Source organism: Balearica regulorum, chromosome 2 (assembly GCF_011004875.1).
Source record: "Balearica regulorum gibbericeps isolate bBalReg1 chromosome 2, bBalReg1.pri, whole genome shotgun sequence".
NCBI lineage: Eukaryota > Metazoa > Chordata > Aves > Gruiformes > Gruidae > Balearica > Balearica regulorum.
The window spans coordinates 118866203-118881533 of NC_046185.1; the positions used below are offsets into that span (position 1 = coordinate 118866203).

Here is a 15331-nt window from a genome sequence, read left to right on the forward strand (position 1 = left end):
TAAAACTTAAAATATTAGGGTGCTGCACATGAAAATAGTAGTAGTATATATCAGAATCATGTCTGCAGGAAATGAAAAACAGTGTTGTTCATTCCAGTTATTACAGAGGGGATTGAAGGCAGCTGAAGGTAACAGCAGCCTTGTGCATGCACACATGCAAAGACAGATGTCATGCAGAGTCCTAAATTAAATCAGAGCTTTACCCCCTAGCATGTGGGTGACTTGTTTTTTTTTTTTTTTTTCCCTGATGCAAGGCTTTCTCGTGGCATTCCCAGCCCATGTTTCCAACACAAGAATTCTCTGGAAGAACAAAGGTTCTCCCACTGGTCTGGGTTCCTTGTTGCTCCCAAAGGGCAGCCAAAGTACTTCTGAGGGCACCCGGTGAAGATTCTGCACTAGGGTGACAATTTTTACAGAAGTGTACTTTGTGGCTTCAGTATGTCATATTTTTCATCTCCATGCCAGTGAGTCCCTGGTTTTAATCCCTGCAGCTTACCCAGTCATAAATAACCTCTAATGATTCACATACAGCTTGACAGATGAACTGAAATACAGTAAAAGGCAAGCGAGGGGATGTCTAATTGCTATTCATAACCAGGACTTGCAGCTATTACACTTAAATAGCTTGAAGCCACAACTAAGCTAAGTAGAGATGATGTTCTTTTCTGGCACAATAGTTGCCAGGTTGTACATTAGTCATGGAAAGGCAAGAGTCTCGTTCTCAATCCATTGCTTAAACCCTGATGTCCAATAGATATTAGTGACTGAGATTAACTCCAGCCCTGGCTCTAGGACAATTAGCCGTAATCTGAAACTTAACAGCCTAACCAACAACAGCTCTTGCTTCCACTTAGGTTTTAAACCAATTTTATCTGCTTCTACCTTTTTTTTGTTTGCTGCTGTGCCATGTCTGCTTGGTCCACCTTTCTGCAGCCTGCTGCAGCTGGAAGCCCTCCCAACCAGGACTTTCTCAGGTCTGTTGCCACGAGTGGCTGCTCAAGAGCGATGGGAAGGACTCGGTCAGGACAAAGGACCTCAGCACAGCTGTCAAGGGGCAAAAGCAGGAGAAGCACATCTCCACCAGGATGCCACCTGCCTCTGCCCACAGTGACCAAAGTTTGGCGCAAGGCGCTGGCACAGATAAGTTTGTTTCAGACCTAAGTGTCAGAGGTGACACGGAGACCTGCAGCTCCCTCTGAGAGGGAGAGCTCTTTGCATTGACACAGCCCCACAGAGACCCCACGCCAACGCATGTGGCCATAGCTGCAGGCTGCCAAGGGAACAACAAGCATGCTGGCCACCACCTTTGTTTTAATTGCTACCCAGTGCATGCCAAGCTGTGCAATTAGGGTTTGTTTCCAATCCCTCTGCAGTTGTCAAGGTTTGCACTTAAGAACTGTTCACTGTGGTATCATTTTAAGGAAAACAAAGTCACATCTGCTTGCTTTATAAAGGAGCTTTGTTGTTTCCCAGACACCAAAATCTCATTTGTTTGTAAACTGTACAATGAATCCCACAGATGCCCAATGAGCCCATAGGCCCCACGTTAACCCTGCAGTGAGACCTAGAAACACAAAACTATTTTAAATGCATGAGGACTCAAAGTAAGCACAAGAACCACCACAGTGAGCAGAGCGCTCGCCTAAACCTAAAGAATCAGACTTGGGTTTTGTGTCTGAAAACCCACTGTTGTCTCATCCACGGCCAGGCCTGTCCCCAGCCTTTGGCTCTTCAGTTGTCTCAGCACAACTGCTGCAGGATTATGGAAGTGAGGTGGATTTGAGGTTTTAACCTTTGAGTTTCTTTTTTAACTCAAATAATTTTTCTGATCTAGCTTATCACAATGCCCCACAGCCAGCAGTACTGGCCCAGCCAAGGAAACAAAAAACAGCAGCTGGGATGAAAAAAGGGATGGCAGGCCTGCTTTGCTTCTGGGAAAAAAGTTTCATGGGATGACGATGGGAGAGCAAAAGATATGATAAAATTTTGCACAGAGATGTCGAGTTTGCAAATATACATCAGAGCCAAAATTTCCCCACATTAGTAGTAATGTAAGTTCTCTGAGAGAGGTGCTAGAGACATCCTGGGGACATGTGCCCGAGGATGGGTGTCCTGAGCTTGCTCAACCTGCCCAGAAGGTCTCTCAGTGTCTAGCTCTGCATCCTTAATCCACAGACATCGTCCAAATTGTGGCATGCCTCTGTGACTGAAGCAGGCACCTCAAGCTCTGTAATTAGCATCTCCCCAACCTCCCATTACTGTCCCAATAGTGCTTTTTGCAGCTTCTTGGGAAAGACTTAGACAACCCTTCTCTACGACCCATAATGCAGTAAAAGGCTTCGTCAGCGATGGTAGCAAAGGGTAAGCAGAGGTTTTCTGCCATGGCAAATAGCCCTGCTTTCCCCAAGGGAAAAATAAAAGATTCCTTGCAAAGTGCCAGGACCAGAAACTTTCTTAGAACAATGCATGCTGACATTCATAAAACTACTGCAGAGTGCCGATCCAGGCCTTGGGTCACAGAAGAGAAATATCCCTTTAGGTGGACTGAAATTTAGTATTAAGGGGGGGGGGGGGGGGGAGAAAAAACCCCCACAAAAAACCCAGGAGAAGTATAGGTTCTGGCAGTTGTGCCACTGCAACTAGATTATTGTACATCTGCATTAATCAACTCCTGAGGACTGGCAAGCTTTGTAACACGAGTGCACCTTTTTAAAGGGAAACCTTTAGCATTGCAGCCTCACCACCGCTTACATCTTTCCCACACAGAAATGGTTAGCAGTCAGTCAGTGGGCAGCTGTTAAGGGACAGCTGGAGATGGCCTGTTTACAAGGGCATGTAGTGATAGGACAAGGCGTAATGGCTTTAAACTGAAGGAGGGCAGATTTAGGTTAGGTATTAGGAAGAAATTCTTCACTATGAGGGTGGTGAGGCACTGGAACAGGTTGCCCAGAGAGGTTGTGGCTGCCCCTGGATCCCTGGAAGTGTTCAAGGCCAGGTTGGATGGAGCTTTGGGCAACCTGGTCTAGTGGAGGGTGTCCCTGCCCGTGGCAGGGGGGGTGGAACTAGATGATCTTTAAGGTCCCTTCCAACCCAAATCATTCTATGATTCTATGAATGGGGAGCTCCCATGCAGCCAGCCAGCCATGGTGGTACCCAGGACACGGGGAAACCAGCAGCTCTGCCTCGCTGGCAGCGCCCACTTGAAGGGAAGGGTGAGCACCTGAACCTGTGCACAAAGGGGGAGACACGGCAGTTCGTGGGTGCCAACTGGCTCCCCCGATGTACTCATGCATGTTGAGCAGCATTTCATCCAGCGAGGTAGGCCTAAGGGAGGGGGTTTTTCCAATGTGTTTGAGTGGGGAAGCTGAAGGGGGAAGCCCTCTCCCAACTTGTTGGGAGTTAGCTTGGAATTCCAATGAGTTTGGGAACACGCAGGGATACCAAGGAACTGCACCATCCAAATCAGAGGCACACGAGTGGAGTGTCACCCCACCGGGGCCTGTGTTGTCCCTAAAGACCGGGGCAGGCAGCCACATCAGGCGGGCAGCCTGGAGAACGAGGGGCTCCGTCGACCCGCCAGCCTTGCTTTCGGGGCCCCTCCTGTGGGGAACTGGTTATTTCCAGTTGCCCGTCGCCCCTCGGGGAAGGCTGACAGGCAGGCGGGAACACACAGCCTGACCCTGCAGCACCGCGCACGCCCCACCGCCTGCTCCCCCGCCCCGCCGCCGCCGCCGCCAGGCGCGGTGCGCTCCGGGCAGTATAGTCCTTCGGCGGCAGCGGCGCTCCGCGCTCTGTGGCCGCGGGGCGGGGGAGGACTCTCCTAACCGTGGGGCAGCGCGGGGGCGGCGGGGGCCGTCACGTGCCTGGCGCTCCCCGGGCGAACCGCCATTTTATGAGGAAAAACAGCGGCCGCCGGCCGTTAGCGGTAGTGTGGGGCGGTGTGCCGGGGGGCTGGGTGCTGTGGTGAGGGGCGGGGGGCTCCCAGCATTTTTATTTCCCTCTGTGCTTTTTCCTCCTCTTACTCCTTTCTCTCTCTCCCCCTTCCCTCCTTCTCAGATTCGCCCCCCTCCCTCTGCTTTTGTTATCCCTCCCATCGTTTCCTCCCCTCCCTCCCCGCTCCCTCCCCTCCCCGCTCCCCGCCCCCGCTGGCACTGCGGAGACGGAGACGTGACCCGAGCGGACCCAGCCGCGGCCTTTTCCCCGCTGCTCCAGCCTCTCGCCGCAGAGTCGCATGTCATCTATCCAGAACCTCCAATCTTTCGGTAAGAGCCGCCGCTGGCCGGCACCCTGCCGCCGGGAGACTCCACAGTCACCCCCCCTCCCCTCGGCAAACCTATCCCCGGGTTTTGACTGCCTCTGCCATGCCGTCCTCGGCCCGCTTTCCGTGCTGCCTCCCCCGTCCCCCCGCATCGTCCTGCCCCCGCTTTCCCGAGGGCCCCCGGTCCGTCGGTGCCCCCACCGCGGTGACACTGAAGCCCTTGGTGAGCGGTTGTTGCCATCCCTGGCGCTGCTCGCGTTTTTATGTAAAGGCGGCTCTGGCTGCTTGTCCTTGTCCTCCCGTGGCACCGGCCTCGGGACGTGCAGTGTTGTGTGCAGCGGAGAGACATTGGTAGGAGACTCATCTCCCTCTCTGCTCCCTTTCCGCTCCTGTAGGAGCTGCTGCCATGTACCGTGCTCTTGACACTCTGTACTGTGCTGTTTGCCTGAATGTCTGGAAGCACCCCAGACTGGTCTTGCCTGTCAATTTGGCAGTCCCAAAGTTGTAATCTTTGTAGGCAGAGGGAGTCTAGGATTTGTATCCTCTGCTAAGGAAGGGAATAATTTCCTCACTTCCAATTGCTTGTTGATGTTGCAAAACCTGATACATGCCCTGCAAAGGGTATTGTTTCTATAGATTGAGCTATATAGATGGTAAGTCATTTTGCTTGTATTAGCAGGGAAGTTTACCGTCCTGGGCCATGGTTCTCCACCTCCCTTATCTATAGATAACAGAAGTGAGCAAGCTAACACTTTGTACAGTAATGTTGTCGGGCTTTTGGTCTCAGTTTTGTCTCCAGTCTTCCACACGTATAAGCCATATGAGAAGGTTATATTAATCACAATTTGGAAGCTGATCCTGTTCTTAGGAAGGTGCTGCCCAAAGGATTTGTTTGAAGTAATCCAATGTTAACACCGACAGTACTGGCTTTTCTCCAACTTAGAATCCTAAACTCTGCCAAGTGATCTTCGTGCCTGAGTCCCCTTTGTCTTTCACCTTTTCTTTGAAATTTTCTATTAGTGTTTCCCCCACAAGCTGTGGGGTACAGTGAAATTCAGCATGTTTTGACAAATGCCTTAGCAGAAATTAAGCCTGTCAAGCTTCCCAGTGCTGTACTTTCCTGCCAGGTTTGCATCCTTGTGATGCTTTTGGGGCATGTAATGCTCTTGTTCTTGTTTCTACGAGGGTCAGCCTGCAGCTGAACTACTTATGTTCCTCTTTCTGCTTAAGTTTTACTCTCTTGGGGCATTTGTTTCAAGTGGATGGCAAAACTTAATCACTGTTTTTAGGTTTGAGTTTTGGATGGAAGCTTGGGAAATTGTAGCTTGCATGGCTGTTGAACCTACATTTTCTGAAGATTGGACTCTTCAATATGATTCTCATTAGTTTCCAAAAATTACTAGTGATTTGTTTTAAAAAACAATAAATCCTTGAAGTTCTTAATCAGTAGCTCCAAATAAATCTTGAAGATTAGGAAACTTGTAGGGCTATCAAATTTATTGATAGAGTCAGTGTTAAATATGTTTTTGTGAGAACAGAGAATAAGAAGCGTAACCTGGAAACCCTTCTTCCTAAATGCCTTTCTGTTTCATCTACATAAATTAAAGGTTGGAAGAATTTGAGAACTGACCTTTCTATAGTCAAAGCCTAAATTAATTTTGTTACAATTCTTGCCTAAAACTACTGACTGGCAGAGGGGTCCTGGTTTACAGACAGCCTCTGACATCTGTTAGTGTCTGTTGCCCTGTTTTGTTTACATTAGTAGCCAAGAATTACATCCATGCCTTAAAATGCTGATAGTGTGGTAGCTGTCATGGTATAAGACTTCTGTTTTGCACCTTCAAAGGAGTGTATGTACAAGAGCTTTGTGATTTTTTCTGTATTTATCAGTTGATCTGATAAAAGATATGACTTCTGTATTTCGCTTAAAATGCACATGGCTGTCTAAAACTTATGTGCATTTGATGTTCTCTTGAAACTCTGTTTTCAGGTTCAGACATTCAGAATGTACTGTTTACAAGAAATAGTGAAGCAAATTGATACTGTAGCTGAAAATTGTTTCTATCTGGGAAGGCACTGAAGAAAGTGGATGTGTGGTAGTTGAGAGCACTATGCTGAGCTTGTAGGCTAATGAGACAATACAGCTGTAGAAAAAAAATACTCTGATTTTAACACTGTAGTTTTAAACAGGGAGAAAATGGCAAGATTATCCCCTAAGATAAGCTCTTTGCAAAGTGAGAAACTTACCTGTTAGTTTTTGAGCTTGGATGTTTTCCTTTGTGGGAATTACATGAATCTTTTTTCCTTTTGCAGACCCCTTTGCTGATGCAACAAAGGGTGACGACTTACTCCCGGCGGGGACTGAAGATTACATTCATATAAGGATCCAGCAACGAAACGGAAGAAAGACACTAACAACTGTTCAGGGAATTGCAGATGACTATGACAAGAAGAAACTTGTGAAAGCTTTCAAAAAGGTGAAGTTGCTGATTTGATTTAATAATAAAGATACTATATAAAGGACTATGATAGCTTTTAATAATAAGTAACAGAATATTTATTTCATTCTTGCCAGTGCACTTCACTTTCATATTCAGGTGTATCCCTTTCCCCTGTCTTTCTCGAAACTCCTGTCAGTGTCTAGTGACACTAATTTTTGCTAAAAAGTTAAACATTTCTTTCCTCTAAAGAAGTAAATAAATCTATTCTGAATGTTTCATTAAAATTTCACAGATATCTGGCTTTGTTGATGTGAAGAATAAAATCAGTTTAAAGTAGAACTGGTTTTGCATTCTTGTTTCTGTCGTAGCTGTGTTGCTGTTGAAATAGAGATCTTGAGTTTCACCAGGATGAAAATATTTATTTTAAAATAGTGTGGAGTTGAAAGGCTGTATCTTATGACTTTGTTTTCCATTCTTTTAATGAGTGTTGGGTGGTTCCTTCTCTACAGTAGCTAATCCTGTCTTTGCCTGAATTTACCATCAGTAGCTGAGTTTGTGTCTGTATGCATCAGCAGATATATTCCATTTGCTCTCAAAACCAGCGTAAAATAGATCTAGGCTTTGCCTTGCTGGGCATCAGAATTTAGTAAGCAGCTTCTGTGATAAAATTCTGCTGAAAAGACTGTCTAAGCAAAATCATAATGTACATCAGATGCCTTACAATATGAATGTTTTTCTCTAGAAATTTGCTTGTAACGGTACCGTGATTGAACATCCTGAATACGGTGAAGTTATCCAGCTTCAAGGTGACCAGAGGAAGAACATTTGCCAATTCCTCTTGGAGGTGAGGACTGCAGATAAATATCTAAACCTCTCTGGAAGCAATAGAGTGACAGGTGGCACTGATGTTAATTAACTAGCTAAAGATGTCCGCTATAGTTCCTTTCAGCCAAAAAATAAAATGACACTTTCAGAATGAGAATAAAACTCCAGTAAGATGCAAAGCACTGTAAAATGTGTTTACCCTGCTACAACATACCACTTGTTCCCTGGCAGCGCAACTTGAGTTCTTCATTTGTAAAATCAAGTGTTTGATGCAAACCATAATTTTGAGACTGAAAACGCTATAGATGAAAGAGTCTCTCACCACTATTTCACTCATGCAGATCATGATGTAGAGATGTTACACTGTCAGAGAATAAGTGCTAGGACTACAGAACAAATCAGATGTCTGATAAGTTTGGGGTTTTTTAATGTAGTCAGTTATTCTGCTTGGCCCAGAAACATTCTGGAAACTAGAAAACTGCTTTATTGAGTATATACTGTATTGCAGTTTCTTTAATCAAAGTATGAGATTGTGGTAACTTGATATCACTGTAATATCCTAAGCATGTAAGCTTTACTGAAATATGTTGCTTTTCTCCTTTAGATTGGCATTGTCAAGGAAGAACAACTGAAAGTTCATGGTTTCTAAAATACGTGTACTCTGATGAAGAACCCTGCCGTATTTGGTCTTACCCAGCCTGGCTGTTCTGTGAAAAATGAATCTTTGCAGTGAATGGACTTCCCTGTTACCCGAACATTTAAAATTTGATTCAGATTTGCATGACTGCGTGAAACGTGTGGTGTGTAGATTAGAAACACATAAGAAAACTTCGGTAAGGTGGTAATGAAGACACTTGTAAACTTTAACACATTTCCAATGGAAATGTTTTAGCAATGATTGTTCAGTTTACTACTCTCCACCTGACTTAAATGTGTGGGATGTATTAAAATAGTGTGTGATGTTGCTTAGAAATAAAAGTTTATTCATATATTTTCTGGGATACCTGAAATGCTTTAGCTTAAGTTTTAAACTAGCACAGCAGCCTTACTAAAGAATGGCTAAAATGTTTTGTGGCAAGCGTAGCTTGCTGCTCATTGAATAAATTGGAAAATCTACATGATGAAGTATTAGCTAATTAATCAGTAGGTTAGCTTGATGTGATCTTATCTTGGAGCTGTAAGACTAGAGCTTTAAAGTCTTTTGTGTAGATGCATCTTAGTAGCAGCATGATAAGACATAAATTGCTGAGCAAGTGGAACTTCTCTAAAATTTAATGCAGTGACTATGAAATATTATTGTTAAGCATAGTAGGACTAAAATAAGCTGAAGTCCTTAAGGCTGCTATTACTGCAAACATGTTACACATCTAGTTCTTACATAGTACTCCCAAAACATTTTAAGGAAGTGCATGGGATTTTGCATCTCTTCTGTCACCAAGTGAAGGGAAAAGTAATTGAGTTGGCTTCTGCCATGACTGTGCATTTACTGTTGGCAAGCAGAGTGCTTTAATTAGCTGGTAGTGTAAGCTGTGGAAGTAAGGAAGGGAACAGGCTCTACATTAACCTTTTTTTCTTTTTTTTCCCCTGGTGTGAAAAGTTTTGCTGTGACTAATGGTTAATATGGAGGGTTTGGGTGTTACTGCAGAAAGCTGATTTAGTCCACTTTTCTAGCAGACTGTTCCACCATGCTTTTCATCTAGTTTAAGTTAGCTGTAGGCATTCAGTATTCTGCTTTTAAGACATGTCTCTTTACAGAATGAAATTACTTCATTTGGTAAAACAGGCAGATCTTACCTTCCTTGTGAGATAGACATGGAAATTTTCTCTGAAACAATTCAAAACATGCTGAGCTGGTAAATCATAAGAATAGTGGGAAAAGTTAAAAAACTTCTTGTAATATCATGTATTCTCTGGAAAGGAAGAAAGAGACATTTCTTTATTGCTAAGACTTACTGATAACTTAGAAAAAAAAAAAAACCCAACCTGATAACTACCTATGTAAATGTCAAGAATAGGCAAAATTATATTACATAATATCATATGTAATACATATGTAATACATACATAATATAATTACATAATATCTCTGCCTGTACTTTGTTTCCTATTCAGACTTGCCTTTCTAAATAGAAATGCTCAGTTTTAACTCACTTGAACCTTTTCTTAAGATTTCTGAATTCAGGTGTGAACCTTTGGCACTAACAACAATTAGAGGAGCATTATAGAGCATTCATATGACAATTTCTTTCTCTGTCTGGTCTAGACAATTCCACCAGTAAGAATCCAGTGTCCAGTCTCTCAAACCTCCACAAATTCTGCTTGGTGTTACAGATCTTAACTGTTCCAGGAAAAGGATGTTCCAGAAGATCCTATACTGTTAAGGTATAATGTGTTCAGGAGGAGGAAGAGGGAAGGTCTGCTGCAAAACATGAAATACCAGCACACAGAACGAAAATCCAAAGAATAAGTCTTATGCAAGTCCTGCACATTAGCAGAATAAAATCATTGTACTGCAAGTTTACCTAGTCCTGATTCATAGACACTAAAGTAATTAATCCTTTGGGGGTACATAGCACTTAGTGATTTTCCTTTTATCAAATGCCAGAAAAACTGGCGTTCTCATTTAAAGCTTGCTCTCCTGCCCAAGAGGAAAACCAAACAGTATCTTCTCCTGTTTCCGTGGTATTACAGGAGTACTTCTAGTGGGTTTCTGAATTGGAGATTAGCAAATGATTAGCAAGTCTCATGTGTTACTGAGTCAGTCTTCATTTCAGATGGCATTCCATTAACTTTTACTTCCTAAACTTGAGTCATTTCTCCATAGTCATTCTGCTTGGAATAAATAAGAAAAACCTTTGTTTTCTTCTTCCTCACTTAAAAGTCCTTTTGGATAAGGAAGAACCTTGCAGTTGACAGGTGGCTTGGTTTTTACGCTCTAGAAGAGCTGCTTGTCTTTTGACCTTTGAAGAGCAAAATTAAAAGGAGAGGGAATAAGAAGTAACACATTTGAAGTTTAAATAGATGAGATTTGTTGTGGCAACAAACAATCTTTCTAGAAGAAAAGCAGAAATTTTCGTCCCTGAAGTCTTTTAAACTAGAATGATGTCTCAGTAAGATTGTAACTAGACTTGTTAGAAGTGCAAGCTTCTGTGTGTTCTAGAGGAAAGGCTTCAACAATTTCATGTTTTATCATCTCACGCTGAAACTTCTTTGTCAAAGCTCAGCCTATTTGGAATATATATCCATGTTTCAAGAATGCTGAAAAACATGGAAGATTTTGGGAAATAACTGTTGAAATTACAGGCATGAAAAGCCTGTTTTCACAGTGAAGGTAGGTTTCACTCTCCATCTATTCCAAAATAGGTTAAGAAATGGTAAAGGATGCGGCCTAATTGTCAAGGCACTAAAAGGGAGCTAACAATAGAAAATACTTCTAAAACCCACTAGTAGGATTTGAGACTGGGCAAGCTCAGACCGCAAAGAGCGGTGGCTGCTTTTTGTTGGAATGTTGTGAATTCTGTGTCTTTCAGATCTCCAAATCAAGATTGCCGCCTTTGTGATATCTAGGCTTAACCACAAGCTGCAACGGGATGTAGGAACTGCTGTTGCAAATTCACAGCCTTGCTGTGCATAGTTATATTAGGCTGTTGTAGCTGATTCTTTTAGCTGATACGCTGGAGTAAGATGTTGCATAAATAAGTTAATTGAATTGTCTGTTCAGACCCTACATCTACTTAATGCAGCTATGAACAATGCAACCATCACTTCCCAAATGGTGGTAGCAGTCCTTGTTTGCAGAAGATGAAATTTAGTAATTTAAGTCTGTAAGCTGGCCACTTCCTCCTTGTGTGAATTTTTGGACCCTTGACCTTCACCTGTAGTCTGCTAAATCTGACCATGTGTTTCAGGTGATCATGAAGACCACAACTATGGGCAGATTAGCAATAATTTTCTCAAGTGAGAAACCTTTGAAAAGAGTAGTGCCTAGATTGTGTGTGCATACTATTCATTGGTCAGTGACTTTGCTTAAAACTTACTTCCCATACTACATTCTTGCACAGCCTAAATGAAAAGCATTTTGTTCTGGAGAACTTTTTTGGAAAGGGAGGAGGGAATCCCACAAAAAACCAAAACAAAAAAAACCACTACCACCTTAGGAAATAAGTTTATATCTTAAGTCTCTTTTCATTAACTTAGATTCACCTGGACTGCAAGACCTCTATAACATGTTTATTTCTGTTTCTGTGTCTTTAAGAATCCTAATTAAAATTCATTGAGAGCTTGGCATTTAAGGTTCTAAATATATCTAAAGCCATTATAAAACTTAGAATTGTGAGGAGTTGTTGAAGCTTAAGTTTTAAATGTTTGAAATAATTAAGCAGAGCTCTGCATTTTGTCCTGTTCTGCTGTCCTGCCCATGATCAGTATGCAGTTGCCCTAAAGATGCATATGGACAGATGTACCTTGAGTTCCAGTCAGCAGTTGTCTTTTCCTTAATCCTTCTGGAAAGCTCTAGTGTATAGGCTCTGTGTGTTACACCCTTGGTTGAAGTGGCTCAGTAGTTCATCTTACTGTGTGAAAGTATATACAAGATTGGTATTCAGCCAGTTAAAGAATATTGAAAGCCTTTTTATAGATTATTTGGGACACAGTAGGGGTTACTGCCACTTCTGGTGTGTTCAGTGTTGAATAGTGTCACTGAGTGTTCCTCTAATTAGTATGCTGCTGACACTAGGGAAATGGAAGTGGTCTTAGAGGGTCTTGTGTATTTAAGTATTAAGAATTTGCCTTCCTCCTAAGACTCTCCATACTTCTCATTTTAGTTAGGAGTGTGTTCCGTGTGCCTGGCAACATGAAGGTTACTTTCCAGTTGCAAGATCAAAAGCTCTTGAGATAAGGGAAAAATGACATAGTTGGTTTGTTTTCTGTACAGATGCTTCATGCCTACTGTTTCCAGTTTACATTAAAAAAAAATCTCAGAAGAAGATTTCTACTTGGCATGCCTTTTTGATGTTTGCTACATGCCTGTGATTGATCTCTTTATGAGCAAGTCTTAACCTGTATTGGAGTATTGCTAGATAGTTGGGACAACAAAGTCTTTTGAAATAAAATGTACCACTGTTATTTTATGTATGCTTTTCTAAAATAAATGGCATTTTATGCTGTTATTAAGGAGGATTTTTTTTTGTGGAAGATAGAAGTAGTGTGATTTAATAGCAATGTATGTGATCCTCTTGTAATCAGCTTTGATTTCTTCAAGAAATGTTACATTTCCTCTTTTAAATTTCTACATAATCTGTACTAACCAACTTAAAAAACATTGTGACTTGTACTGGATTATCAGAGCTCTAAAACAAGATGATGGTATTGGCTTGAGGTCTAAAATTTTGGGTAGAAGAGGATCATCTAGTTTCTTGGAATAAGCAAAACGCACAGTGTTTTAAGATGAAGCCGGTAACGTGTGCTCAAGCTTGGTCTCAGCTATTTTAGAATGGCTTGCATCTGTGAAATGTGACAGCACATTTCCGAAATTAATTTTGGGTCTGATTAAAAGTACTTGTGTATATAATAAATGCTTTTTTCTGTTTTATGCCATCTTTGCTATGATTATGCAGCAAAAACCCCCATGATCCAGACTCAGTTCTCCCAGTTACGAGTAGCTGAATTCTGCCGACTTGGTTGCAAGTAGACTGGTCCTGCTCCTCAAAGATAGGATTTTGCTGTCAGCTGTGTTTGTGGTCCCTCTCACAACTGGAGAGGGAAACAGCGCTGTTCTACAGTACAGACGAATGAGCCGCTAGCCCCATGGAAGAGGCAGCGCCACAGTTGTTTCAGTAGCCTGTCCTGCAAATGAACTAGAAGGTTGCTCTTTTAGGTAGGCCCAGCAAACAACAAATGCATTGACGTGTAATCAGAGAATAGTTCTGGGGTAAGAAAGGTTAAAAATGGGTCTATTGTCCCAACAGTCCTGCTGGAAAAATCTACTGAAGGGCAGCCCCAGTTGTGGAGGAAGCAGCCTTTAGCTGCTCTCCAACAAAGTTAGATACTCATGTGATGGGGTACCTCCCGATGAATCATGGGCTACACCTCAGTAAATGCCAGGACAGACATAGGTGGTATCAACACATCTGTACTGGGTAACACTGGTGAAAAAGATGGCCCTGCAAACTGGTATTGGGCAGCATCTGATACTGTCAATGTCTTTGAGTTACACCTGTAACTCAAAGCCCAGACCTGGATTGGGACTTGAAGATACAGAACAAAACCACTGTCCAGGTTCCTTTAGGAAATAGCAACCTGTAAATTAATCTATGCATCGTGCAAGATAATTTATATAAGTGAGAATTCAGTATGAAAAAGGTCATTATTAGGAATACCAAAAGAAGAGTATGTTCCTTACCTACCTTTCCTTTAGGTAAGATTTTACAGTGGCATGGAGAAACTTTCTGATTGTCTAGTACTGGTTTTACTTCATAAAAAATATTGTGAACAGCACCCTGTTGGAAAGTAGGTGGGCCTGGAGTCCTCACCATCGCTGCCTCGCTTGCCTTCATGCTAATCTGTTTTTAAAGGGCTCTGAGGGGAGGGACATCTCTTGGGGCCATCAAATTGTTTCATTTCTCCTCGTAGTAGAAGTCAATTCCAGTGCTGGCTTAAGTCACAGTGAAACTAGATCATCCTTCACTGACACTGTGGAAGATAAAAAGGGTTTCTGCAGAGGACGAGAGGGAAGGAGGTGTCTGTATCTTGTTTCCAAGTAGAGCAATGCCGAGCCCTTCAGGTTGCCCCCACCTGGAGCCAGTCCGAACACAGCAGCATCCGCTGCCTGGTGGTTGGCACTGCAGGGGAGCAGCTGTGCAGTTTCCAGGTCTTGGCTGGTTCACAAAGCAGTTCAGCCTGATACCCAGCTGGGTCTGGCAATAAAGTCGAAGTACCAGAGCACTCTGGTCATGGGACGTCATCTGGCCACCCAGAAATGGACAGGACTGCGCGTCTGTCCCTACAGGCTTTCAATTACTTTTTGTCTGATAAAAGTAGTATCTTGACAACTTCAGGGCAGTACTCTGAACGGGGAAAATTACCAGTTGTCTGCTATGGATGTTTATAGGGGGGAAAAAAACCCCAAACTAATCTGTAAAGTTCTAGAAAACAAGGCCAACATTCAGAATACAACAACCAAGCATCTGAGGACACAATTTTATATAGAAAAGCAACAGTACCCTGTTGCTAGCAGCTGCATGACGTGGATGAGGCTACAGGCAGTAGGAATGCAAAGGAAATGTGCTTAAAATGGTAATACCCCTTATATAGCTGTCTCGAGGTTCTACAGGCTGTCATGCAAAGAAGGTGGCGATGTGTTACTTGGAAATTTTTGTGTCTAGGCTGTGATCTCAGCTCTGTTTATTCAGTTCATCCCCTCTCCCCAATCACCTAAATTATAGGAGTAAATCTCATCCTCTGATAGTTTCTAGTAGCTTATTAGCTGTCTCGGTTTGATTTCAGGCTACTAATATGTTGTTACGGTATGTTTTCAGGAGGAAGGCATTAGGAAGGCTTTAGCTGAAACAACTGAATTTAAGGAGACAATGTGAGAATCTTCTCAGCATGTTATTTGGGTGTTATGTTTCTGCAAAGAAACTACTAAAGTTGAAACCTTTCCTGCCCAGAAGAGTTCTTGCCATGTTTCAGTGCCCTGAATCAGCCCCGAAGCAGTGTTGTCTCCCAGGTCCCCATGTAGAAGGCACAGCACGGGTTGTGTGAGTTTTCGGAATGCCTGCTGCAACTGGTCCTGCTCTGGTGAGCGCTG

The 15331-nt window shown here is 43.0% G+C and overlaps 1 protein-coding gene across 8 annotated transcripts; it reads left to right on the plus strand.

The window, feature by feature from the left end:
- The first annotated feature begins 3838 nt into the window (after positions 1-3838).
- Positions 3839-13114, plus strand: EIF1B (eukaryotic translation initiation factor 1B). Of its 8 annotated transcripts, none has more exons than XM_075745564.1 (6): positions 3839-3925; positions 4057-4262; positions 6572-6735; positions 7442-7543; positions 8129-8357; positions 9788-13114. In XM_075745564.1, the coding sequence occupies exons 2-5, from the start codon at positions 4232-4234 to the stop codon at positions 8171-8173; spliced, it is 342 nt and encodes a 113-aa protein (XP_075601679.1). In that variant the 5' UTR covers positions 3839-3925; positions 4057-4231; the 3' UTR covers positions 8174-8357; positions 9788-13114. The 8 variants fall into 8 exon arrangements, with proteins under 8 accessions (XP_075601679.1, XP_075601681.1, XP_075601678.1 ...); XM_075745566.1 differs by having other exon boundaries at positions 9856-13114; XM_075745563.1 differs by lacking the exon at positions 3839-3925 and adding an exon at positions 4654-4911 and having other exon boundaries at positions 3944-4262.
- The last annotated feature ends 2217 nt before the right edge of the window (positions 13115-15331 follow it).